Source organism: Gymnodraco acuticeps, unplaced genomic scaffold, assembly GCF_902827175.1.
Source record: "Gymnodraco acuticeps unplaced genomic scaffold, fGymAcu1.1, whole genome shotgun sequence".
Lineage (NCBI taxonomy): Eukaryota > Metazoa > Chordata > Actinopteri > Perciformes > Bathydraconidae > Gymnodraco > Gymnodraco acuticeps.
The window spans coordinates 8600591-8628579 of NW_022991154.1; the positions used below are offsets into that span (position 1 = coordinate 8600591).

The following is a 27989-nucleotide window of genomic DNA, read 5'->3' on the forward strand; positions in this document are numbered from 1 at the left end:
TTAGAATTAGAATGCAGTGTTTGGACACTTCTTCATTAACTTCTCACATGAGTTTGCTGCTTTGTTCTGTAGAAATAATGCCATCCTAAATACTTGAATAAATGTATTCCGGTTGGTTTCTGGTTTTTTCTCAAGAGAGAATAACGGGCACATGGTTTTCAGAGAATTATGCTTTAGCAATCTACAAAAAGTAAATAAATATTTGTTTGGCCTTCTCTTAAGAACTTCATATTCAGGCTTATCGAATTAAGCCAACTCAGTTATCCATGCATAACAAACGGCCCGTTAATAATGTTGAGTGACTGTTTTCTAAGTCTTGTAAAAAAGATTCACAACATTATCAGTCATCCTACTGCTTTATTTAGCATTTCACATACTGTATAAAGTGTTTCGTATATACATAAATTACATTATACAGTAAGAGGGTGCTGTGTTTATAATACAGTACAAATGCTAACTCCATCACATTTTGTGTGATGGATATCCAGTGTTTAACATTCAGACTCATTATTTGAAGCAGTGAGAACTACTTTGCTTGACGTTTCTTCATTTTACGTCCACAAATAAGCTCAGACATTTGGTTTCCTTCCTGTGAAAATGTGTAGAAATGTAAGGCTGCGTGTCTTTACTGAAGTGGATATCAAGTGTTTGTTGTAAAGTCACACTCTCTTATCACGCTGGCCTCATGCCCTCTTGTAAATGGAGGTATGATTACCAGCCGCACTGTTTCAGAACAAACACAAGTCAACTCATCATCCTAAAGATACTTTGGAAACACTCGCCTCTGATGACATGTGGCATGCTATTATGCAAATCATCAAAGATAATATTACCCATTATCTTCCTGTCACATTCACTGCACAACATCAAGATCTTCTATGCAGAGCCAACAACAGTTTCACTTCATACGTTTGGGGATACAATGAAATAAAAGAGAGAAAAAGGCACTTCAGATAACAGATATATGGCAGTGGTGTTCAAGTGGGATTGACACTTTTGTAAATGTTACTCAAAGTCGCCCCAGCTCTCACACTTGTAGAGAACACTGATGTGGTATGAAGAGCTAGCGAAATGCGAAAGGCACAAGATCTAAAGTAATGCAGGCCAATAACAACACTCATTACAAAACGTGTGCAGTTGAAAACACCTCTCAGAATTAAGCATGATTTTCAAGCAATCTAAACTGCTGATTTACATTGAAGGTATTTCTCTGTGAAAGATTTGAAGAGACAGAAACACAGTAGTGTCTCCAACATGTCTCCTTCAACAGCACGGTGTCAGAACATGTCAGTGCACAATGCAGGACACTCCCTAAATCCTAAACGTCTCGGTGTGCTCAAGGTCTCTAGGTAGACCTAATACATGAAAAACTCTGAGGACCCCGCCCATCAAACTGCTCCCACTGAGGACATTTTGGTTCCAAGCTGGATCTTTAGTCAGCCTATCAAATAACAAACAAAAAGTAGAATGATAAACTGAAAACATCTTTTTTGAAATTATTTTTGAATCTTCCTTCACATCTTTTTTGACCTCTTAAAGGTCAAGGAAAGAAGACATAGGACGTTACCTTTGGACAGTTCAACCTGAGCCAAAGTGTATTTCCAGCATTATGTTGCAGCTGTGCTCATTTACCTTGAGGCTTTATGTTCCATAACTTAATCAATGTACATGACGTGAGCAGAGGTGCTGGGCCCCTGCTGTTATACACTGGGAAACCCTGTGCAGACATTGACTCTTCCATCAGTGAAATTGGCTCAAATACCTCACAGGAACAAGCCCCTAAAACCTGGGAACAAGTGAGTATTTGACCACTTCCAGTTGGCTTGTCTTAAAATCAATGTTTTTTTTTGTAATGTGTTTTTGGCTATCTGACTGAAATAAGATCTGTATTTGCTACAGGCTGAAGAGATGTTCACGTTTTGTTCGACAACATAAAAAACGCAAGTAGATACCCCACTCGTAAAAGTCAGAAGCTTCTATGTGTTAGAAGATTAAATATGCTCATCAAAATGAAATAAGGCTTCTTAACATCACCTCAGCAAACATTAGCTGCTTTTAGCTTAGCCCACGTGACACGCTGCCATGCCACCGTGTCGATAGGCTAACATGGCTAATATATGGGGACACTATACAGCTGAACAAAACGTGTAAGTGCCATCAATGCATCCATCAAGTGATTAACTTCTGCATATCTCTAAAGAAGTACTGGTATATGCATAGTAACAAGTAAGTATATCAGATGATGAAGGCTAATTTTGAGCTAGCCGTTTTGTTATAATCAGATGTTTCCCCTAATGGTTTGATTGTGTTTGGGTTTATGTTGGCTCCCTTTAGGTTTGAGAGCATCCTTTACACTGAAAGAGCTGCATACACACAGCTCCATTACTGTCCCATGTGAGGCTCTCCTCCATGCTGCTCTATGATGGATAGGTGGAGCTGCTGGAGGAGGACTCGTCTCGTCTTCCTCTGCTGCTTCCTGTTTCTGTTTGGGTGTAGGTGATTCCATCCATGCTCTATAACAGCCCCGTCCAGAGGTTGTAGCAGGCGGTGTTGATGACAGACTCCAGGTGGTGATACATGGACACCAGCTGAGGGGGGGGGCTGCTGCCGGCCTGATGCTGTGACGGCAGGGGCTCCCTGAACATAACCTTTAGGCTCTGCAGGAAGATGGGAGGGAGAAAGAAACAACGCTGGAATGTTTGCAAAACTATAGTGTCCTAATAATGAATCATATCAGTATCATAACTCACAGTTTTTCCAGCTTGGGCATCGAGAAAGACCAGCACGAAGCAGTCGGTGAACTTCTGGTTCAGAACAGCCTGAAACAAAGAGGACAGACATCAATATAGATTTAAGAGCAGGGACTTTGACTTGTGATCTTAAATATGATAAACATGTAGGAAACACTTTTTGGGTGACCATGAAAAAAAAAAAGCACTGACGGATCAAACAGAGACGTGTGCAAAGCTGCTGACTGCAGATATGGTTTATTTCCCTGAACTCCTATCTTTTCACTAAATACTTAAATGTTCTTCAGCACAGACACAATAAACTGGCTGATTGAAGACATGTTAACTGTATGGTTATATCATGTCCATAAATACAGTCATATGTTTAGATTTTGTTTTCATGATGTCAAATCTCATGAGTCAAACCAATAACTATTACAACAAGTCTGGCCAATAAGCAACTTTCCCCGCCTCCAACGCTGTATCCAGTTCTCGTTATACAGCCATGCTCCAGTCAGAGCTGTTCAATCAGAGTTCTTGAGCTCAGAAAGCTCAGTTCTCTCACTTCACACAACCAGTTACACAAACGTTTAAGAAAACCTAACATTTGACAAGAAAATACGACAAATAATAAGGAGACGCAGAGGAGGGATCAGGCTGTGCTTTCAGTTTGTGAGTCTGGAGAAGTGAGGCACATTCTTTTGATCTCCAGCTTTCTCATTTTCAGAATCCCATAATAATAATAATCCCTCAAGAGTCTTTCTTTCAACACTGAGCTCTCCCAGTGACTACTCTTTAAATTCAATGATTGTTCCCATGTTTCACAGCATGTAGAAGCTAAAGAAACGCTGACTTGGGACACTCTGTAAAGACCTCCATTCAAATCGAACCCTAAGAAACCCATATTGTGCTGACTGCATCAGTGTCTCTTGTTGCCATGCTGTATTTGCTCTCATATAGAAGGAGTGTTCTCACCAGATACTGGATGCCGTTGTCGTCGAAGTGTCTGCAGCTCTGAGGGAAGCGGTTGAGCAGGACCCGGATCAGACTCTGGTACCAGGCAGGACTCATGGTCAGGAAACAGTCCTACACACACACACACACACACACACACACACACACACACACACACACACACACACACACACACACACACACACACACACACACACACACACACACACACACACACACACACACACACACACACACACACACACACACACACACACACACACACACACACACACACACACACACACACACACACACACACACACACACACACACACACACACACACACACACACACACACACACACACACACACACACACACACACACACACACACACACACACAGCACCGTTCAGACATGTCCATGTTTTTCTACTCCACTACAATTGCAGGTACAGATTAACATAATTAGCTTATATAAAATTTAAATCTACTAATAATAATAATACATATCGACATCCAGGTAAAGTTAAAGATATCCAGCCGCAGTATATAAAGTGATAAAAATGATAAAACTATCATTTTTTATGATTCTAAAATGGGATATTCCATCAAACAGGTACGTTTAATTTAGGTATTGTAAGTATATTTTGAAGCCATTACTTTTGTACTTGTGAGATTCTGAATGCAGGACTGTTACTTGTAACAGAGTATTTATTACTTACTTAACAGGGTCAGTGCACACTAATAGACATTTCTGTAAAGTAATGCAAGAGGCTATTTTTCATTGTAGTCCCTGGACGGATGCTTAAAAAATTATAATAAAAAAAAAATGTATAAGTTAATATACTCGTTAAAAGCATGCAACACATGCCTTAATGTAGGAAATCCTTGGAAAAAATTAATAAAAAACACATATATATATAGCAGGAAGATAAAATGTAGTACTGCTAATTGCTACTGATCTGAGTGTGTCTTCGACCACTGTTGAGAGGCTGGTGGAGGTGACACATGGAGGCTCACCAGCTGGGGGTCGATGTCCCCCACGGAGCGGCTCTGCACCGCCTGCAGCAGCTCCTCCAGCTCGCTGAAGGACAGCTTGGTGAGCTTCAGCTTGTCCAGGTGCTCTCCGTGGAACAGTCTCCTCCACAGGTTGTCTCTGCGGCAGTGGCCCATGGCCTGCTCCACGCTGGTCTGGATCTGTCTGCGGGCCGCCAGCACCTCGTTGTTGAGCAGAGGGAACAGAGGGGAGGGGTACAGCAGCCTCTGGGCCTCAGCCCCGCCCCCCGCCAGAGGGTAGAACTCGTTTCCGTCGCTGGGAGTGGAAGCGGCTGCGGCTTCAGATGGTGTTTCCTCCCAGAGGTCCTGCTCGGCTCCAGGGAAACCGCCGGCCTCTGCCTGGTCTGTGGGGAGCCAGCCCCCCAGCTCAGAGGGGTCCCGGGGGATCTGAGGAAGCTTCTTGAAGCGCCGCATGTCGGCAGTGAGGCGGGGGAAGAGCTCTCTCTGACTCGTCATGATCACGTAGAACCGCAACCTGTATATGAAGGTACGTGAGAGTTTAGAGAAGCAGTCAGAGTTGGCTCATTGTCATCAGAGGTGGACAATACATCAGTGTTTCATATGTAGAGAGGAATTGGTCATGAGTGGCTACTTAAACCTTTAAGAATTCATCATTACTGTGGCCTCTGGTCATGGCATGACATTGAATTTATATTTATTTCCCAACATTCTTTTGATTCAGTCGCTTTAAAGATGTCTTCATTGTGTGACATAATAAGAGCCAGTAGCCAATAGAGGGCGTTCCATAATCAGGCAACGACAAAGAAACAACAAGGTGAGCTTATTTATTGTTTTCATGTTTATACTCATAAACCTTCTTAGCCTTCATTAGCAACTTGTTATACCATGACATGTACAAAAAACTCACAATGTACTAGGATGCAACATAGTATGTTATTGCTTATGAATACTAAGACTTTTTTAATATTGCGAAAGAGAGAGATCATTTATTTTCTTAGTAACATTGTCCTATTTTAGTAAACATAATACATGCTTACCCCCTCAAAGCGTTGTCAGAGTCTTTCTTACAGCCTAGCATGAGCATGCAATTGCCAAAGATAGATACATCTACTCTGATATTTTCTGTAATATGTTATTATAGTAACAGGAGAGTCGTCTGCGCTCCATATGGGCAGAAACTCCAGGTGGGGTATTAAACCTAGTAGAACATGTTGGGTCTGTTAATGGTTACAGTATTGTTAATGGGCATGGACAGTGTATGCTGTATTAATCATAATACGATTGCAGTAGGATCATTATGTTTAGGTAGTTAAAGTTATGGATACAGTTAGTAAAGGAACACAGGCACAGGGCAGCTCACTCAGGCATCCTATAGAAGAGAAGCACAGACCGACAGTAGCAGCTATGTTACAGTAATGAGCTTGTATGGCTGTATTTCAGGGTGAGCATACGTGCATAAAAGCCTGCTTGCTTGCTCATATGCAAATCAGATAGAACATAAGTAACGTGTGTGTGTACAGAATAGTATGTTTTGAGTGTTATAGTGCAAGCTGTTATAGTTTTATTGTGCAAGAGAAAGAGAAAGGAAATATTTATAGCATGCAAAAGCTTTTCGAAGTTTTTCTGCAACAATGAAAACATGCCAAGAAAATGTTATTCTTCAACTGGAAAATGTCCTATTCAGTACAATACTTTACTAACCAAGGGGCCTTCAGACTGTTCTTTCGAATATCAAAATAGACAATTTACATTCAAATCCAAACTATGAATAATTCACTTTATCGTCACTTTTAATGTAGATATTCAATGAACAAATACGTTTTCAGAAAAAACAAGCTAACGTGCAATGGTTTTGCTTTTTTTTGGCTCACACTTTATGTCATTTTGTCTCCGTTATATCTTTACCTCAACAAATGCCTCTCCCCATCGGACTGCTCCTCGAATGGAGCGGCGTTATGGCACACCACCAGGGACACGTCAAAGTCATCGTGGTGGTGCAGGCCCTCCAGATCCTTGTAAGAGCCCGAACTAAAGCAGGAAAGAAGAGAGCAAAGTGGTTAAACTACTGCAAACATACCGTGTGTGTTCTGTGACTGATGTATTGTACCTGTTCCACAGAGCCACCAGGGCGTACTCGTGCAGGTCAGGCGGCCCCTTCTTGTTGTCGGTGGAGACGGCAGCCTTGGACATGCGGAGCGGCTTCATGCCGTAGGTGCTGGCGTGGTCGGTGATGTAGTTGTAGAGCTGATGAGCCGTTATCATCCCCGTGGAGATGGAAAAGCTCCCTGATGTAGATAAAGATCAGAGACTCTCAAAGAGATCATCAAAACATCTCCCACTCCTTCCTGCCAACCCACAGCGCCATAAAACCCTTCAGGTGAAAACATGATGATGGAAATATCTATCTTTATCTCTTGAATGACTCAGAAAGGTTTCTGCTGTTAATTAGTCATCTGCTTTTCTCTTTTTCCTTTACTAATGACGTTGTGTGAGCCGAGCAGATGTGAGATGCTGCCCCTGACTTCTTCTAAGCACCTGGCCGAGTCAAATATATTGTGTACTTATCTCTTGCGGTAGTTTATTAAACATAAATTAGATATAAATACCCTAAACTAAAAATACTGCGTCAGACCAGCTTGTGTGGTATCACTATTGAAATATTACATTATATTTCACAAGGTGAAGCTCTTATCTTAAGCGACCCACAAAGAGAGAAACTCAGAACAGCAAGAAATGCAGATGTATCACTTAAGCCAAACTATTGTAAGCGTTGGTGCATTAGTCCTAATTTACATAAATATTTTAGGTACTGCAAAACATTTTGAGTTTATTGGCCAAGGCTTAAAAAATAAGTGGGTTTTCAGTCTGCAACAGAAGATTGCGCTGTCTCGATATTAAAGGGGAGCTCTTTCTATTATTTTGGAACCATGATAGCAAACATGAGTGTTTCTCTGTAAAGGGGCGCTATTCTGCTCATTTTAAGATCATATTTGTATGTAGTGACGTGTTTGCTTTAATGTTCAAAAAGCTCTTCATTTATCTCATACTGCCTGTGCTGCAGCACCTCTTTTCACTCTCTGCTCTGATTGGTTAGCTGACCGGTCAACCAATTTGAGATGTCCCCTCTGTGCAGTTTCTCATTGCTGGGGATCCATTCTTTTCATTTCTCACGTAAAACCTTGGGGTACACAACCTTTCTGGATTCACAATTCAGGCAAGTAGACTGCTACTTTTAATCCACTGTGAGCTAATCTCATGTTTTTTGCCGAATGTGTTTCTCTTTTCAGGGGATTCTACATGTTTGGAGCAGTTGGGAGTGACTTTAATATGACTTTGTGCTAAAAAGTCACCTTGGAAGACATGGTTGCGTCCAAACTTGGGAATATCGGGGTGATGTGAGATGAAGTCGTCCAGGAAGTCGGTGAGCTGGTAGCCCTGGCGGAGCGTCATGTGGCAGCCGACCAGGTACTGGTGAACCACTCGCAGGTGGAAGTCGTAGCTGAAGGAGTGAACGTGCATCAGGTCCCGCACCTTATCACACTCCTCAGTGAAGAGCATGGAGAGCTAAAGCAGAGGGTGGGGGGCACAGTCAGCACCAGCACAGAGAGAAAGTCACAGGGAAAAACAACTCTTCAAGTACCTCCAAGCTCAAGTCTGGCCAATTTCATTACACACATCACTGGTAAATGAATAGAATCTGGCACTGAGCAGCACCGTTTCTGCCTGCTTATCTGTGTAATCAGCTCTATGCAGTGACCTGCTTTGCTTTTGCTTTGTGCGGTGCACCTTAAGGCCCTGTTGGCTCTGACTCCCACACCTTGGTGAGAGCCTTTTGTAAGCAACTAGATATCAATCAGGTTCATAATAGAATCTTTATTTAATTAAATCCAACATCAAAGGGGGGCTGACAAAAGCATTCATTGCAAATGTAAATGGCTGCAGTGAGTGTGCAGTTAATTACAGCCCAATAACAATTGTGCCTCTTGCTTTTACTTTCATCCGGACCATTTGCCTGGAACCTATACAAATAGGCTTTATTCAATCAAAGAGGCAAGAATAACTGCGTGGCTCTCTTTAGCTGGAGAAAACTTTCATCAATGTCGGTGTCTGGAACCTTTCAGCACCTTTTCCTGGCTCAACACTTTCAGAAACTAGCATAAGGGCAGGAGACGTTCCCCTTCATCACTTCAGAGATAAGAATGTTATCTTCTTTTGCACAGAGGAATGAAAAGATGAACTTTTCTTCTCACCCGTGGTGTTCATGCAGTCTGGCAGACAAATTAGTTGTGACCTCTTAGCCTGCTATCGACAGAGCCAGGAGGCTGCTGGGACGTCATAGATCTCTTTAGCTCAGAGGTTATACATTTCCTCTTGATTATGAAGCTCATATTTAATACTTCCTAACCTGTAATCCCAAACGGTTCATGTTCAAGCTAATTTAACACCCTGTGTAACTTTGACAAGAACACATTGTAGAGTAGAGTCACGGAGCTGGTCTCACAAGTGGAATGACTATACATGACAGTGGCTGCATTGATGGCAGAAGCTGTAATCATATGGGGTCAAACAAGAAGAAGACAATACACAAAGCAAGTTGATTGCAGAAGGACAAGAACCATTGGCATTTTACTTTTCAGTTTGTTCTGCTGTAGGCCTACTTACCGTCCTCAAAAAGACAAAACAATGAAGCATGCATTTTAAACAAACAAAATATAAATTTGAGTGGAAAGTAAGTATTTTTCACACAGAAAGCGTGTACAATTATCTGACAAAACCTCTTTAGGTTGTTCCTAGATATTCATTATAATTAATGTGGATTGTGTTCTTCTGGCGAGCACCGTAGCCAGGATTAAGATCATGAATCCAAGTTCATTAAAATACACATTTTATAATAAAGTATTACAGGCATTACGAATAATGTGAACACATTTCAATGAGAAATGCTCTGAAACCACACATGCCTTTGTGGATTTTGTCTGGGTTTCTTTGATAACTTTTACCTTTTTTGTGTCCATAAAATAAAATAATATATGAATAATAATATGAAAACCTATTATAAGTAAGTTAATTTTCTTCTTTTATTGGTTATAACCACTGAACACAAGGGTTCGATCATATATAGTTAGCAGTTAGCTTGCTAACTACTACAGCAAGCTAGTTTAACGGTCATAAATTGTTAAAGCCAGCTAGCTAGCCGTAAAGGGACATTTATGTTTTTACATGTCTTCAATTTCACATGTGAAATTAAAACCAAGCCAATATATATTCTCAAACTTCAACTTTGGAAAATGTAAACTTTGGAACATCAAATACTTCACTCAGCAGATTTGACCTATTTAAGCTAGCGCTAGGCAGCCTGGGATTCTAACCCGCTCAAATAATAGGTAATTGAAAAACGTTTATCTCTACCATTTAAATTTGAATGAATTATAGTTAATTATAGTTAACTATTTTCTTTTATTGGCTATAACAACCGAACACTAGTGTTCAATCTTATATTATGTAGTTAGCTTGCTATCTATCACAGAATGCTAGTTTAACAGTGCCAGCTAGCTAGCTGTGACGTTAAATGTGAATGATGTTTTCACACTTCTTCATTTTCACATGTGAAACCCACATGCCAACACACAGTACATGGAAACAAACTTGAATCAATATAGTGCCATGTAATCCAAGCACATTTCACAGTCTGTCAATATGATCATCTTTAGCGAGCAGAGCAGCAGCAGCAGCCCCATGTTTTTCATTTAAACCCTGGAGGAAAGTTATAGCTCCAATATATCACTGGCAACCAAAGATGCAAGAGAAAATAAGATAAGATTGTCAGAGAGAGGGCAGAGGGGCCAGCAGGAGTTGAACGAACACAAGCGGAGACACCCAAACCAGCAAGCACGGACCACAGAAGCCCTGATAAAAGTTGAAAGGAGCAGAAAATCACAGCGCAGCGGGACTCAGACCTGAAACTCAAAAAAAGGAGTAACACCTGACCTTTGAGTTCCTTATTTGGTCAGTCTTCATAGTATGTGTTAGCAACTGTAACTCCTACATGACAGAACACTGAGACCCATTCATTCCCAAAGAGACAAAAACACAGATATGGAGGTTTGGAAAGAAAGATGGCAGCAAGCATAGCGGCAGGGGGGTTCGGGGGGGATGAAGCCTGATTGTAGGGAGACACCCCTCCCGTGAGAATGGGACATACCGCACAGTCAGATACTGGGGTGGCATCTGGGAACGGCTTGCAACGAGGTTTGGTGAGGAGGCTGCCCTGATGGAGAGATGACATGAGGTGGGACTAGGCAGACACACTGACACACACACATCCTGACACTCACACACAAACAGATGGATGAAAGGGAAGACTGAAGACATACTACAAGAATAAATAAGAACATGTTTTTCCATACTACAAAAATGCGATGAGACACATTACATACACACGTTAGAGCTGTGGAAAGGCATTTGATAAGGCTGGTGCACATATTGAAAACCTTGGGCCGTTCACTTAAGAGTAACCAAGTATTCCACAAGTCGACGGCTATCACCATGAGACAGCACTGCAGGTACAGTACAGTAGTTTGCGTGTAAAACACAATGCATGAATATACAGACATTACATATTTCCTTCTATATTTAATAACCTGTTGTGCTATGGTGCAGGAATGAGTCACTAAAACATGCAATTGAGTTAGGTCATGAGGTCTGTGATTAACACAAGCTGATATTTAATACGACATAAATACACAAGTAAGTTCTACATTTGAGAATCGCTGAATCGCCAAACATTAGCAGCCTTTAGCTTAGCAGTGGTGATGTGAAGTAATGTGGATTTTTACTTTTTCATTTACACTACAAAAATATAAAGTGGTGTTATTGTGTGGAGATTATCCTGCTGAAGAAATGTGTAAGTATCATAAACATGTGTTTGACAAACATCTTATAAATTGCTAACTTCTGGGTCGGCCTACACAAATACTTCATCACTGCACCACTCTATATACATTAGCCTTATTAATCATTATTCACGTTATATAAATACGTGTGTGTTTCAGTGAACAAGACAAAGAAAATTCCCTTTAGAATAATTATTACTATTTAAATTAATTGCTTATTTAAGTCGATTTTCAGCCTTTTCACAACATTCTCAGTAAACAAAGTAGCTGTAATGAATGCATGCTTTCTGCCTTTCTCTGCACCTTAACCCTTTTGCACCCCCTCTATCTGAGCATGAAGCCACAGATTAGAGAAATGTTCACAACACCACCAGGTAACAAATGCCACAACATCTTTGACATCTCTGCCTGACATCTCACATCAAAGCGCACCAGTGTGTTCATCTGAAAATGGATCAGTCACAGGTGGGAGAGAATGGAAACAGTTTGTGATATAGATCAGGATTTAGGTGAGAAATGAAGCTTTGGGTTGGTGGCAGACGGGATTAGAGTTACATCTGATCCTTTAAATCCTTAAAAAATGCAAAATCACAGATGTGAGAAATTGCCTCTCTGATTATGTGGAGTCAAATCACAGCTGTATGAATAGAATACATAGTAGAGTTCCTCAGCCATCTTAAAACATATATATTCAAATGTACAGGAAACGTTTTGTACCATAACATTTCTTCCACATCTATCTTCAGAAGAATCATTTTGAAATGGTATCAAAAAACGTTCTATTCTGTCTAAGGTCAGCTCTGTCAGACAGTTTGTTGCTGGCTCACAGAAAATGTTGAGGGAAAATATCCTAATGTTTAATGCTGAATGAAAGATTTGCATATTCAACCCTGAGAGCAAATTCTACTTAAATAAATTGATTTCGCTACATATTTTCATATAAAATGCTGATGTTCGCTGCCATTTGTATCTTAACATTAAGTGGCCTAATGAGTGACACCCAGAGCAGTGAAGAAACACTAAACTGTCATAAAAGCAAAGAACCCTCAACTGAAGGTAAACATACAAAAACATACAGGCAACTGAATAACACTGTATGGATTTCTTAATGAGTCCACATAGTTGTGCTGGGAGGAAATGATAAGATACACTGCCAAACTCAATATTGTGTCAGAGATGCCTCACTTATTTTAGTCTGCTGTCATTTCCAGACTCTACTCCCCTGAAAAACACAGCATCAGTTGGTAGTATAAATGCTTATAAATAACACATGTTTATGTTCTCTTGGTCGTATCTTTCCGTGATAAAAGATGCCCACAATGTGGATCCATCTAATGTTATGAGTCTTTCCACCGGATTAATCAAATATATAAATATATATTCAGCATATCCTTCCATAACTGTAATTCTATGATCAAACACCTCCCCTATGGGGGAACTAGAGCAACGAGCCCAAGTTACACAAACTGCATCAACATACAGTATAACCCCTAGGAAGAAGACATCACACATATCTCAGGCGCCAAATGTCATTGTTCAGAAAGTAATCCCACTACAATGTCATAAGGACAAAATAAAAAATAAACTAAAGCAGCAAATATACTGAAATATGCTCGCAGAAATTAATATATCATTATGGTATACATTTTTCAGCAGTTTCCCATATTGAGAGATTGTAGGTGTCTTTTAGTACCACACAGTAGACTTTTATAAACCTAACAAGGTGGAGAGTGTCCTGAGAGTAGTCATTTTCTAACTGCAATTCTTTCTACTAAACAAATAAAGTTTGTAGCAAGTCCCTGAAAGACCTCTGACATCTTGCTGACCCCTGAGACCCCTCAGAGAAGTCCCAGCATGCTCCAGTACTGTTCTACAAGGAGATCAGTGCACATCATTCTCACGTGTCAAGCATATGTATTGAATCACTTCGTATGCCATAACTCATGCGCTCTCTTTCATGCTTTTAATCACTATCCCCAGAGAAGAGAAGGCACAGCTCAGTCTGCATATTTACCTGGGAGTTGACTGTCTGGCCCATGGGGATGCGGGAACACTCCAGTGCATACTGCTTCACACAGAAGTAACACCCCTGGCAGCACGATAAGGAGAACGTGTAATTACTTTATGAAAATCAACAATCCTGGATCTTTTAATATCTTCTGGGGAAAGTAAACATTTTACTTTGTGTAATATATGGCTCTTCAGGAACTCTGTCTATTAATTAGTGATTATCTCAGGTTGGGCTTGGCACTATAATCGGGTAACAGAAAGTATACACGATAAACTTTGGTGATCGATTTAAAGTGTACACGTTTATACCAGGCAGGTTGAATTAAAGATGCTATTAAGTGTCATGGGAAGTGTAGGATTTAGTCTTTAGCATCAGACAGTTGGTCTTACACTTTAGTCTAGAGCTAAATATAAACAACTGTTGGTTGGAAGGCCATGACTATTCACAGACATCCGTGGTCCCTAGAGATTGACCTCAAATGACAGTAGGGATACTCTGATTTATCATCCAATACCGTCATCAGGTCAACCATGTAATGTGTTTGATACCCTGGTGGTTAATGACAAAATACCTGCTAACCATTAGCTTTAGCTGCACTTTTTTTTACTGCTCCTTAGCAAATGTAAGCATGCCAACACAATTAATTAACTGGTGAACATCAATCCTGCTGACCATCAGCATGTTATTTTGCCTTTGTAAGTATGTTAGCATGCTGATGTTAGCATTCAGCTGCTAGCATCTCTGTGCTTAACTACAGGAGCTGATAGGAGGGCCTTTGACTAAGGCCAGAATTATTGGACTTATTTTAGGAATTGCATTGATCCAGTGGTGTACAGTCAATACAAAAAAGACAACATGAAACCACTTGACTTGGCAAGTCAATACAAATATACATGAATGTCATATTGTGCAATCTTTGTTATTTAGAGATGCATCAAAAACATTTTGCAATTTTATTGAAACAAAGATGAATAGCGCTTTAAAATGAAAAGGTACCTTTGCGCCAAAAACAAATAGGTGAGCACAATGCCCTTCATGATCTTCTGCTCACCTGAAAAGCCAGTTCCATCAGCACGATGCCCCCTGGCAGCGCCCTCTGGAGGTGGTACGCAGTAGTGCCAGATGCTATGGCCTGCCAAGTGAAATCACAGTCACAGGTTGTCAAATGAAGGTGTTTGAAGGCAGATACAGCTGACATTATATGCTGCTTTTTAATTTCAGTAAAAAGGAAGAACAACTACATTTTGTAAGTAAGGATGTGTACTGTTTCAATCATACACAATTGGCTATTTAACACTAATGAGATGGAAATCATTAAACAGACTTCCTGTGCTCTGTAAATTAAAGAAATGTTTAATAGTTTACAAGCTCGAAAAAATCAAATACGCATTAAAAATCTCTTCCACGAAGTTTATAAAGATTAAAAGAGGATTCATTTACCAGATAACTTACCAGGTAAATAAACATTTAAAATCAGTCTTTAAAAAGGCAAGAAAATTACAATTACATTTTCTATTCTTTTTTAAATTAAAAAGTTAAATAGAATAATACAGGTGCAAACATACAAGAACAAAAGTTAAAGTGCAGTGTAACATATAATGAGTTATCTTATTCAGTTGAAGAAAAACTGAAAATTCTTCAGCCTGGATTTTAAAAAGTGAGCGTTTCAGATGACCTGCAGGGTTCTGGCAGAAAACACTAAAACTACCTTCTGGAAGAGCACTGCAGAAGATTGCTCGGTGGTTGAACCGGTGTTTAAAAAGCTTTTATTGCCCTGACAATGTCTAGTATAGTTGTCGTAAAACATTATTTGGGATTTCACCCTGGCCTCTTGACTCTGCCGTGTGTGTGTGTGTGTGTGTGTGTGTGTGTGTGTGTGTGTGTGTGTGTGTGTGTGTGTGTGTGTGTGTGTGTGTGTGTGTGTGTGTGTGTGTGTGTGTGTGTGTGTGTGCGTGTGTGTGTGTGTGTGTGTAATAATAATAATAATAATGCATTACATTTTTATTAGAGCGCTTTTACAGGTGCTCAAAGCGCTTTACAAGTACACATTACACATATTAGACATGTAAGAGTCATTACTGCGGACATTACCCACAGGAGCAAATGCGGGTAAAGTGTCTTGCCCAAGGACACAACGGCCTGACGCAGTGGCGGCCGTGTGTGTGTGTGTGTGTGTGTGTGTGTGTGTGTGTGTGTGTGTGTGTGTGTGTGTGTGTGTGTGTGAGAGAGCAGAGGGGATGCTGCACGTGTTACCATTGAGTACAGAAAAAATGTGCACAACCTATAACCAGTTTCCGTTCTGAACCTGGCTACAGAGGACTACCCTACGTGTGAAGTGTTCAACCTTAAGGGACAAGAAGCTTTAGTCCAAAGCACCTTCACTGATGTTAGCAGCAATGAAAAGGTTACCACTATGTGTCAAAAAAATGCTTCATGTTTCCCAGTGGCTAGTGGAGCACTACTCTTTCTTATTTCTACAGCACCACATTCTATCTCTATTAACACTGTTTTAGGAAGCATTATATATTACATTCTATGACTAAACTTTTTCTAATTCTATCCCCAAATGAACTATTCCTCACAGCACAGCTCTCCTTAGTTCTAGAGAAATTCTTTATCGCATTGTGAGCACATTGTCTTTGTTTTAATATTGTGAACCCCGCACAACAATTTTTTCATATTTATATAATGATATAAATATTTATCTATATCTTTAGTGGTATAAAGTTTTTTTAATTGTTATATTTTTGGACCTTTTCTTACAGTCAATGTGCACCATACACACCAGAGAAAATGTCTTGTATGTGTACTACTACTTGGCAATAAACTTGTTTCTGATTCTGCTTGTTATATCTGGTGTTAGATATTCCCGCTGTAGATTGGATACAGTTCGATTTTGCAAAAAGTAACTGTGTACTAACTAACTAGCAATAAACTATTATCTATTACTAATAAACTACTAACTCCAGCTTCTAAATATATATCTATAAATTAAAAGGGGCCCTATTATGTCTTTTGGGGTTTTCCCTCTCCTGAAGTGTGTTATATATATGTTTGTGCATGTAATAAAGGCTAAAATCCCAAACTTTAGTTTGCTGTCTGTATGACTGACTGGACTTTCTTGCAAGAAATTAAATGTGAAAAAGACCACAACCCGTGAACACTGACCTTAGGGCTGTCCTCGCTCTTCTGCTTTACGTAAGAGAAAGACATCCTCCCTTCTGTGGACATAGAGTTCAGCATAGAAGCACGAGCCCGGGCGATGCTGTAAGAGATGGGGGGGGCTGTAATGGTCAGTTAGGGTCTGGTTAAATAAGAGAGAACCGCGCAGAGCTAAGCCGTAAGACATCATTCAGAGAATCACACGGTCTGAGCCTAGAAAGTGACAGGCTGCTCTGCTGACATCTACCAGGGGCAGCAGAGCGGAGGGGGGGGGGGGGGGTCAGAGGTCAGGCACAGATCCAAACACATATGTAGACTATTGGATTAATAATGCTGACGCATGAGGTAGAGAGAGCAAGGAGTGATACTGCATAACATATGGAATTCTCACAAAGATTTTTATATTTCACAAGGCAATTCATAAAAAAAAATTATGGAAACCATATAGCCACTAATAAAACCACCACGGCCCCTAGTAGACCCCCCCACACACAATAACACAGACTATAACACCCCTTGTTGTTAAATACCAAGTGACTGACCAACCAGCTATGTGCAATATATATATGCCGTTAATAACTGTGCAATATATACCTGGCTGCTAAATCCTCAGAACTGTTACAAGATGTGTATTTTGTAAATTGTGTAACTTTTTTTATTATAATTTTTTTTAATCTTTAATACTTTTTTTTTTTTTTGCTGTAACAATGTACATTTCAACTCTTTGTGACTAATACAGGTATTCTGATTCTGATGGTTCAGAGTGGTTTTACATGCATTTTAGAGCCTACTTTGATCGAAGGGAAAGTCTGTAATATAATGTGAAACACCGAAAAAAAAGACGGTAGCTTAGAGTAGCAAGTGTCACAGGTAGATATTCAACCTAAAGCGCAAAATAAAGAATATTTAGGGGCAGACCTGCGCGCTGGAGACTGCGGTCGGACCTGCACCAGGATGAAACCCATGCTCTGCAGGTACTGGACGTACTGCTGCAAGAAGGTGCTGGAGATGTCCTGCAGCCAAGCCTCCTCCTTCAGGCGGCTGGGCAGCATGTCGGCAGAGTCCGTGCTGTAGCTGCGGTCCCGGCCCGACGCCGTGGAGTCGTTGGAGCGATGGCGTTTCTGGCACAGGGAACAGTAGACATAACTCAGCCTCACAGAACTCTTTCAATGTATGCAGCCCATTTTTTGTATACCAATAATTATTATTATTAAACAAACATAATGTATGCTAAACTTTGAGTAATAGCCAGTAGGCTAACCTAGATGCCTTTCCAAAAATAAGGGTAAGGCAATGCAAGTTAAGTTTATTTATACAGCACCTTTCAGCACCTGGCAACCCAAAGTGCTTTACAAAATAAAATAAAAAACAATTAAGAATAAATACAGTGGAAGCACATTATAAAATGGCATTTAAAGACAGGCATTTAAAAATAAAAGATAATAAAATAAACACAACAGGAATAAAATACATTAATAAAAGCCATACTGCAGTGTGAATTTGAACAACTCATCCAAATGCAGCGTCAAAAAGATACGTTTTTAAATCTGGATTTAAAAGTATTAACAGTTGCAGCTGACCTGCAGGATTCAGGGAGTTTGTTCCAGATGGTCAGGGCATCAAAACTAAACGCTGCTTCTCCATGTTTAGTTCTGACTCTTGTAACAGAGAGCAGACCCGTCCCAGAAGACCTGAGACACCTTGATGGTTCATACTTCTGCAGGAGATCGTTAATATAATTTGGTCCTAAACCATTAGTGCTTTAAAAACCAGCAATAGTACTTTAAAATCAATTCTTTGGTAGACAGGAAGCCAGTGTAAAGACTTCAGAACTGGAGTGATGTGATCCACTCTTTTTGTGTTCTCGAGGACTCGAGCAGCAGCGTTCTGAATCAGCTGCAGCTTTCTGATGGATTTTTTAGTGAGACCTGTAAAGACACCATTACAGTAGTCGAGTCTACTGAAGATAAAAGCATGGACAAGTTTTTCTAAATCCTGCCGTGACATTAGTCTTTTAATCCTAGATATGTTCTTAAGGTGATAATGTGCAGATTTAATAACTGTTAAAATTCAGGTGAGTCCATGACTACACCTAGATTTCTTGCTGTATTTTTTGTTTTAAAGTCTGACGACTGAAGCTCTGCGATGACTTTTAATTGGTCCTCCTTTGCTCCAAAAACAATAATCTCAGTTTTTTCTTTGTTCAATTGGAGGAAGTTCTGAGTCATCCAGTCATTGATGCTGCAATGCACTTACTCAGTGTTGTAATCGGAGAGTAGTCTCCTGGTGACATTCTTAAATAAATCTGGGTGGCATATGCATAGATATGATAACTTAGGTCGTTGTTTTTAATAATTTGAGCCAGTGGTAGCATATAGATATTAAAAAGCAAGGGTCCTAAGATGGAGCCTTGAGGAACCCCGCATGTCATACTTGTCAATGCTGATGTATAATTGCCTATAGAAACAAAGTTGTTTCTGTCCTTTAAGTAGGAATCAAACCAATTTAGATCTGCTGCCGAAAGTCCCACCCAGTTTTCCAGTCGGTCTAGTAATATGTTGTGGTCAACAGTATTAAATGCAGCGCTAAGATCTAATAATACCAACACTGAAGTTCTGCCACTGTCTGTGTTTAAATGGATGTCGTTTAAGACTTTAACAAGAGCAGTCTCAGTGCTGTGATTTGGTCGAAAGCCTGACTGGAACACATCGAAACCGTCAGTTAAAAACATGAAATGACTCAGCTGTTGAAAAACAACTTTTTCAATCATATTACCTAAAAAAGGGAGGTTTGATATTGGCCTATAATTATTCATTACGGATGCGTCTAGATATGCTTTTATAAGTTTGGTTTGATTACTGCAGTTTTCAGGACCTGTGGAAATGTGTAAATTAACGTCCGTGATTAATCTGGAAACCTTAGAGTGCATATTACCAAGTTTGACCGAACTACCTCCCGTAATTCTAGCATAGAATTGCATGGCGTTCAAAAGGTTTACAATTTATTCAACTTTAAACAAAGTTTGTGTTGCTTGTAAATAGCGGTTTGTAAAATAGTATTTTAATATGTGGACTTTATTGTTCAATCATAAAACCACTTTCTATAGGCACATTTTTGACTTCTTGTTGTCCTTGGGTCAAATTCTAAACTAACGAACTACAGTCTTTGCAAAAAAATATTTGATCACTACTTTCATTGAATTATGTGTGTTTTATTTCAAATCAAAGCACGTGGTGTAATTACACATTTGAAATGTTTCAAAAACTGAATCCTGTCTCAACTTTGACATATACCAGTCCATGATCATTTATGATGATCTTAAGTATAGTAAAAAAAATATTTTGCTCAAAAATAAGGTATCATGTTGTGTAAATGAGGTCTATTGACCATACATGTCAAAAGAAAAGTATTGGGTGATGAGTTTGCATAAAAGAGGCTTTAAAGTGTGCCAAAAAAAGTAGCAAAGTTGACGAATATAGCCAACACAAAGGTTAAACAGTACACAACCTCCTCTCCAAGTCAGGCTGTAAACGTACCTTCACTGGAGGCTGAACAATCTGCTCCTCTTGGATCTGCTTCCTGAAGGTGGGGTCGAAGAGGAGGGGGGTGGCACAGTAGTGGACCAGCCTGGACGAGTGCTTCAGGGTCTCCAAATCTGCACCCTGCGGAGACATCCATGATAAGATAAGACGACGACCCCTCAGAGGTATTCTGATACACGAAAATGTAACTACTTTGCTTTCAAGATAAAGTCTACCAGACTCTATACTTTAGCTCAGCAGTGTTCACGGGCAGCTTCCACATCAAAGATTCAGCAGATGGAATCCACACTGAGTGTACTGTATGAACTACATCGGGCTCGACTATCAGATCCTGACTTTGATGCAGTCTGATCACGTCGTTAAGCTCATCCAGTGGCATGAAAATCAACCTAAAACCAATTTCCAGTGGAAAAGCCTTTGGATCTGCATACCTTCAGATGAGCTCTGTGGGTGTCTGTTGAAATATCAAGTTGTAAATGTATGCCACCATGTAACCTCTCTTGAGATGTCACTGTGGAAGACTGAAACCTTTTTAATTAGCCCCGGATATTCCCCACTTTGAAACATGGCAATGCTGAATGATTTCCCAGAGGAATGAAAAGTAATTGTGGCTCCTTAAAGCTGTAAAGTAGTGAGCGGCACCACTCCCCCAGGTTCTGTCAGGTCCAATTAGCCACACTTGATATGAGGCTACTTTCACCATGCAGGAAGTTAATACTCAATTCAGATTTACCGGTCAGATCCAATTTGTTGTGAGCATGTTCACATTGTGTTTCTTCTCATGTGTTCAATATGTAATACCATTTTGACTTCTTCACCTGTCTCAATGAAGTGAAAAGTACATTAAAATCTTTCATGCTCATGCATTAGAGTCTAATGATTAGACGATACATTTATTCCGCCTGCACTGCAAGTACAGTAAGTATAAAGACTAATACCAGGCTTAGAGAAGTAAACATATTTCGGTGTTTGGCTTTTAAATGAACCGTTTTAAAAAGGGGCAATGTTTAATGTTACACTAAAGTTACAGCCTCCAGTGCCGCATGAAACACACAGATGACAGGACCCGACGTGGAGATTATAAGAAAGATCCATTTTGACCGGCTCTGATTTTCATCAGATTGGTCAAATGTTTCTTATTCCTGCCCTGACTGACTAAATGACAGGAAAATTAGACTGACAGGCATACACCCTACTGTATGTTTTGAAAGAGAACTCCACAAAAGGTTTTGTGGCTACAATGAAAAAGGATCAGAAGCAGCTTAGCTGTGTTGGTACTGCAGCCATGTTCTTCTGTGTCTTTTTCAAACTATTTTAAATATGTAAACAACCAACTAACACTACTTTATTGTTCTCATTCTCCATCCTGGAATGAAGAAAAATTACAAAAAAATGTAATCGTAATTTTCCCACTGCTGGATGCTACCAGGGTGTCTGTTTCCAACCGTCCTTATGACAAATTATACATTCTAGTGCACCAACTGTTCACAGGTTGCTTGCCTCAAAATAGACTTGTATCCTAGTTAGTATGACAAAACTGAAAACAAAAGTCAGATACTTGGCAACGGTGGGGAAGGTAACAACAAAAAAATCCTAATGACCCTCTGGTTAGATATGACAATTAACGAGAGTCATTTATGTATCTGCTGTCTGTTTACTGTGTCCTATACATTCAATTATTTACTGATTTGTGGATTGTTTATTCATGTATTTTAGTTTTTTAGAACTGTATTTCTTGTTGTTGTGTAACCATACTGTATATTTTCTTAAAATGCAAATAAAAAAGGATAATAAAAACAAATTCCTACATGTGTATTGATGTGTGCATGTGACTTGTGGTACTTACTGAAATGGGCATGTTGGACTGTGCCGATCTCTGCTGCCACGTCACAAACAGGTTCTCTATCTTCATCTGCTTCTCCAGTTCTGTCAGCGCAAACACAGGAAACTGGGTTTGATGGGCTCATTGAACAAAAATGACATTCTTTTTATAAGAAGTAGCAGTAATAACCTCTCCGCTCAGCAACTTTGATCTCCAGGAGCTGGCTGCCATGTCGGGCCACCACATCCCCCTCCATCAGGGGCCGGATGGTGCACACGTCCCTCAGAGCCTCGTCGAAGGGAAGCAGCTCGGAGGGGAAGTGGAGCGGGGCGAGGCTCCGGACCGAGGGGCCCAGCCTGCCCTGCTCCTTACTGGGCAGGGGGGGGACCGCGCTGCGCAGCAACGCATCGGGCTCCATGGAGGGGCTCAGGAAGGGGTTGGGATCCTGGAGAAGACAAATAAGAAGAAAGAATAAATAAACAATCTGTGAAAAAAGTACAAGGAACACCATTTGTATGACATGACATGACAATAAATGCTAAACAAAGCGACAGCAAGGACAGACAAAAGGATGACCGCAGGTCAAGTAACTAAAGAAGACAAAATTGGGTATTTTCAAATCGTCATGTACAGTAGTCAGATTGAAAGCATATTCCAAAAAGTGTTAGGAATATTAAAGTTAAATTATCTCAATGACCAGTTAAACACCTCTGAACACTTTTTGGATTAGCTCAAATGCATGAATACTTGCAAAGTCAGCTACATAGGGCACAGAGCCCACACTGAGTCAAAGTCAGGACCCTATAGTATATGAATTATATTCACTGCACTGCATATCAGATTTAATTAGATTAAATAAACTTTATTGTTCCCAAATTGGGATTTGATTGCACAGTAGCCTGTTAACAAAAATGTAAATAAACAGTCAACATATACGTTTAAACTGTAGAAATAAAAATAAAAATATGTAAAAAATATATTTTTTTAAATGTATAAATATATGACCTTAAGAATATATAACAATATCAAATATATAGAATACGTTACAATACTCTATAATAGGCAAGTATTCTACCAAAAAATATAAACAAAGGATACAATATACACAATAAAGTCTGCTAAGTACTTTCTGAAATAAAGATTTGACTTCATTTATATAATTAATTGATCCCAAATTGGGATTTTTTTAAAATAAATAAACAGTAAATATATACATAAACAGCAGTGTTTCCCCTAGGATTACTGCTTTGTGGGGGTGCTGCCTGAGCGTGGGGGTGGCATTGGGATATATTTTGTTTAAATCCTCTGGAGCAGAGAGAGGAGCTGTGGATTATTGTTATTGATTAATGCATCAGTGTTTCTTAGGGTCAAAAACACTAAACTCACAACTTAAAATGAAAGCATTTAGTTTATTTAATAAAAGAGCACATGTTCAATGTGAAAAGTGACAGTAGATATAGATTAGTTGCAATTTGGTGCTATATATATATATATAAAAAAAAAAAAAGGTTAATAAAATAAATAAATAAATAATTATTATATATATTTATTTTAAACCTTGAATTTCAGGGGGGGCGCGGGGCTACGTTGGCGGGGCGCAGCGCCCCTCCAAGACAATGGTAGGGGAAACACTGAACAGTATACATAACTATATCTATAGAGTATCTTAAGAAAGCACAATATAAAACATACAGAATAAGTTAGAAAACGTCTGAAAACTTAGGAGTTATCTGCTAGACAGAGGGGAGGTGTTGTAGATTGTAGATAGGGATATTGCTGTTGGCAGGAATGATATTCCTTTGCCGTGGTGTGCTGGGGTGGAGACACAAACACTAGGGACACTGGTAGGCTGAACAAGCTTGTGAGGAAGGCTAGCTCTGTAGTTGGAGTACAACTGGACAATCTGGAGGAGGTGGCAGAGGGGAGGACGAGGAGGAAGCTCGACAGCATCCTAGAGAACCCCTCCCACCCACTCCATGCAGAGCTAGTGAAGATGAGGAGTACGTTCAGCCACAGACTCATCCCTCCACGACACAGCACCAAGCACCTCGGACAGTCCTTTGTGCCTATAGCCATCAGGCTGCACAACAAGGGGTCAATAATGTAAAAAAATAAAATAATAATAATATCACTGGACATAAATATACACTGTTTCCACAACCCATGTTAATATATTACTAGTAGACCAAATATGTAGATATATATGTCACTATATGTACAGATGTCCATTTTCACTTTTCACTTTAACTCATTTCGTACTTCATAATTTATATGACCAAATATGTATAAATTACCAAGCTAGTACCACTACATGTTTTGAAAGCTCGGTTGGATGCTACAAAATCAGATGCTGTTGGTACCTGTACTTGTGGTTAAATATGTAAATTGTAATCCCTGTACATTTTGCTGTATGATGTCCTTTTGTTGTTCTGTTGTTTATGTCTTCTTGTGGAACCTACTGCTGCAGGTCTCCCTTGAAAAAGAGATCATTGATCTCAATGGGATTTTACCTGGATAAATAAAGGTTTTGAATTGAATTGAATTAATGCTGACTGTTATTTTATTCTTATTTTTACTCATCTCCTATTTCATAGTCTTTTATTATTATTATCATTTAAAAAACGTTTCTTGATTTTATTTTTGATTGTATTAATCTGTGTGAATCTGTGCTGTCCTGTTTTTCACGCTTACCCTGTTGCTGCTTGTACTACTGAATTTCCCCACGGGATTAATAAAGGTCCATCTTATCTTATCTACTGTATCAGTTCTCGTGACAGCGAGGCGGAATCAGTCTGTTGTAGGACGAGCTCCTCTGTCTGTCCAGTAGTTTGCGGAGAGGGTAGTCAGGATTATTCATAATGGATAACGTTTATCAGAGTCCTCTCCAACACAACTCCTACATTGTCTGGTTTGCTGCTGATGATGGTGCCAGCCTTCTTAATCAATACAAACTGTTACAGAACATTTGGTTAGGTATCTAACCTTCAACCCAGGCTGCGTTTCACTTCTCTTATTTTACATTTCCTCGCTCCTCGGTCTCGGTCTCACCGGAAGTTGATTATGGCCTTATTTTTGCCGGAGGAGCGAGGAGCGATAATGGAGGAGCGATAATCGAGGAACCACCAGACCATCCTCCGATGAAATCCTCAGACACTCGCCCCGCCCCCTTACTGTGTATCGCTCACTGATTGGACGATGCAGTGCATGCACTGATCTGATGCTTCTTGACATGAGAGCCGTTTCCCAGCGGAGTGAAGAAAATACATGAACCTCACGGGAGTCACTCCTCAGTTTATACCGTGTTTTGTTTCAATTCATGTTTCATTTAGTTACAAATATGTGATATATCTAAACAACAAAGTGGTCAAAAATCATTTTATTCATTTTTTGGAAACATTTTCATGATCGCTTTTTTAGTTTTACATTTTCATTTATTGTCATTTCCATTCAGTCAGTCATTAAGTGCTATTAAAATGTTAACATGCTACATATCCACACAAACACACAAAGTGTGCAGTCCAATGAATGTTAATATAACTGGGTTTTGATAGTTAACATATCTCTTTTTCTTCTCTCAATTATTTTATTTATATTGTGCACTCTAATCAATATTAATCAAACTAATGTTCGTTTATACATTTTAAGAATGGCGTTTATCTTTTTTGAGAATTAGTTCTTATTTTATTTTATTTATTGGGATCTACAACAGATGATACAAATGTTTGTGTCAGTAAATGTGTACTAACAGAGGCGGGGGGGGTGTGTGAAAATAACGGGGATAGAGCTGCTGTCAGACGATCAGCTGTGCAGCGTCATCACAAACGGACGTCGCTTCACGTGACGCTCCGGAGGAAAGGACGTCCCATTGCTCTTAAAACTCATTTCCCTGCTTCTCGTGGTTTCCTTGCGTCCCTCCATGCTTCCCTGGTGGGAGGGACTAAACGCAGGGAAACGACGCAAGTGAGGGAAGCAAGGATTCCATTTAACCGAAGTGAAACGCAGCCTCAGTCCATCACTTTCTCCTTTCACTTTCTCCTTCCCATGGTAAAGGTCTACGGCCTTGGGGTATTGCTTCTATCTCTCTTAAGGAGGAGCAGCTCTGGCTCTTTGTTGCTGCCAGTTCGTGACCAAGCACAGGCTGACCTGAGATAGTTTATTGTTTGTGGACATCTGGGAGTCCTTCTTATCGGGTGCGTAGGTCCCACTGGTGTACATTCTTTGCCATGTACGACAATTTTAGTTAGATTTAGTGCCTTGTTTGTTAAGTCTTATTAATGAAGAATGTTGATTATACACTCTGAACTAGTTCAAACCTCTTCAGAATTGGTCGGGCAACCGCTGTGTCAACTCGTCGTGGCTGCAGCACATGTCTTGTCAATTCTCCGGCCGTAACTTCAGAATAAACCTTCAGTGTTTGACATCAAGTTCCAACTCTCCCTGGGTCTCTGTGTTTCGACTCCATTGCTCCAGAATGTTCCATTACACAAAGTAACGCACAAGGGCCACAACAGAAAACATCTCGATTGAAGCAAGACGTTGGAGATCTTCTCCCAACATCTTGGAGGAGATCTCGATCATTAGGGGATCTCAGCTCCTCAGGAAATCGAGTCGGCTCATCCCCTTCCTTTATAAATCATTAATATTTATGTTAATACTATCAGATTTTCAAAGCGTTGATGGTGGGCCCTGGTTGCTGTTGAGAGGAACTTTTGGGCACGTTAGTTCAGCGGAGCGGGGGGGGACAGATGCCCCGGCAGTGTGCAGCAGGGCTCCAGGCTGAGGGGGTCAAACTGCGCACTGGTGCTCCCTCTGCTTCTTATCAGGGCCGTGACAGATGAAGCTCTGTTCCGGCACATTTTCTGCTGCTCTGACTCTGCCTTCTGTCCGGACTCATTAGTGATGCGGCGATGAAGCGCGGGGCCATCGGAGGGAAAGGAAAAGTTTGGTTTCTTTCTATTCTTTGAGCTTGTTTTGTAATTGGCCGAAGGGGGAATGCTAAAAGGGCATTTGGTGTCTTATTTGCTGTAAAATGCTGCTCTGACAAATGTCTACTGTGGCATGTTCCACACAACAACGCAGGAGCAAAACAATGGATTTTACCATTTTTTCTGTATTTTTCAACCGTTCTCCTTTTATACTTAACGCAATGCATGCTATATGTCATCCTTGCCTTATTGGCCTGCAAGGTGAGCTGCTGGGCCCGATTAACCCAAACACCCAACTGAGCATGTTCTTGTTATGCTGGGACACTAGCTGGACAAATAGCATATGATTAAACACAAATTCAATTTAGGAATAAGTATCAAGTAATCACTCAGTGCCTTTTGCATTCTTCACTGCTGCACACACACAGTCTGTGCTGCACACACACAGCCTGTGCTGCACACACACAGTCTGTGCTGCACACACACAGTCTGTGCTGCACACACACAGTCTGTGCTGCACACACACAGTCTGTGCTGCACACACACAGTCTGTGCTGCACACACACACACACAGTCTGTGCAGGGAAAGCTGCCACATTCATTATCATACCAGGTGATATTATTATTTTGACGACAAACCACTCGATGAACCCGGCCTTTCCAGGACTTACTTTGTCTGGTGGGTAATTCAGTCTTATTTAAAAATCTTCATTCAAATAATGATTTTCCCACATTCAGTATATCAAGATGATAGCATTGACATGATATGAGACTAGATTACATTTCTGATATGGTAATAGCATAAGTATAGGCTGCATTATAGAAGATATGTAGTTTCTGAACTGTTATTCCCAGCTGTTCTATTATTTGCTTTTATCAACTAACTATTTACAAAATAAATGTCACTTTGGAATATAATTATTAGTCAA

The 27989-nt window shown here is 40.1% G+C and overlaps 1 protein-coding gene across 1 annotated transcript in view; it reads right to left on the reverse strand.

Moving 5' to 3' along the window:
* Positions 1 to 337: 337 nt before the first annotated feature.
* The window catches only part of szt2 (SZT2 subunit of KICSTOR complex), a 91401-nt gene continuing 63749 nt past the window's right edge, over positions 338 to 27989 (reverse strand). The window contains 15 exon segments of the mRNA XM_034237351.1: positions 338 to 2657; positions 2751 to 2819; positions 3705 to 3815; positions 4709 to 5219; positions 6611 to 6733; positions 6813 to 6990; positions 8056 to 8269; positions 10908 to 10973; positions 13613 to 13687; positions 14661 to 14741; positions 16778 to 16874; positions 17690 to 17892; positions 20308 to 20433; positions 22160 to 22239; positions 22325 to 22580. Of these exon segments, the coding sequence (XP_034093242.1) occupies positions 2514 to 2657; positions 2751 to 2819; positions 3705 to 3815; positions 4709 to 5219; positions 6611 to 6733; positions 6813 to 6990; positions 8056 to 8269; positions 10908 to 10973; positions 13613 to 13687; positions 14661 to 14741; positions 16778 to 16874; positions 17690 to 17892; positions 20308 to 20433; positions 22160 to 22239; positions 22325 to 22580 (2334 nt within the window). The 3' untranslated portion in view covers positions 338 to 2513.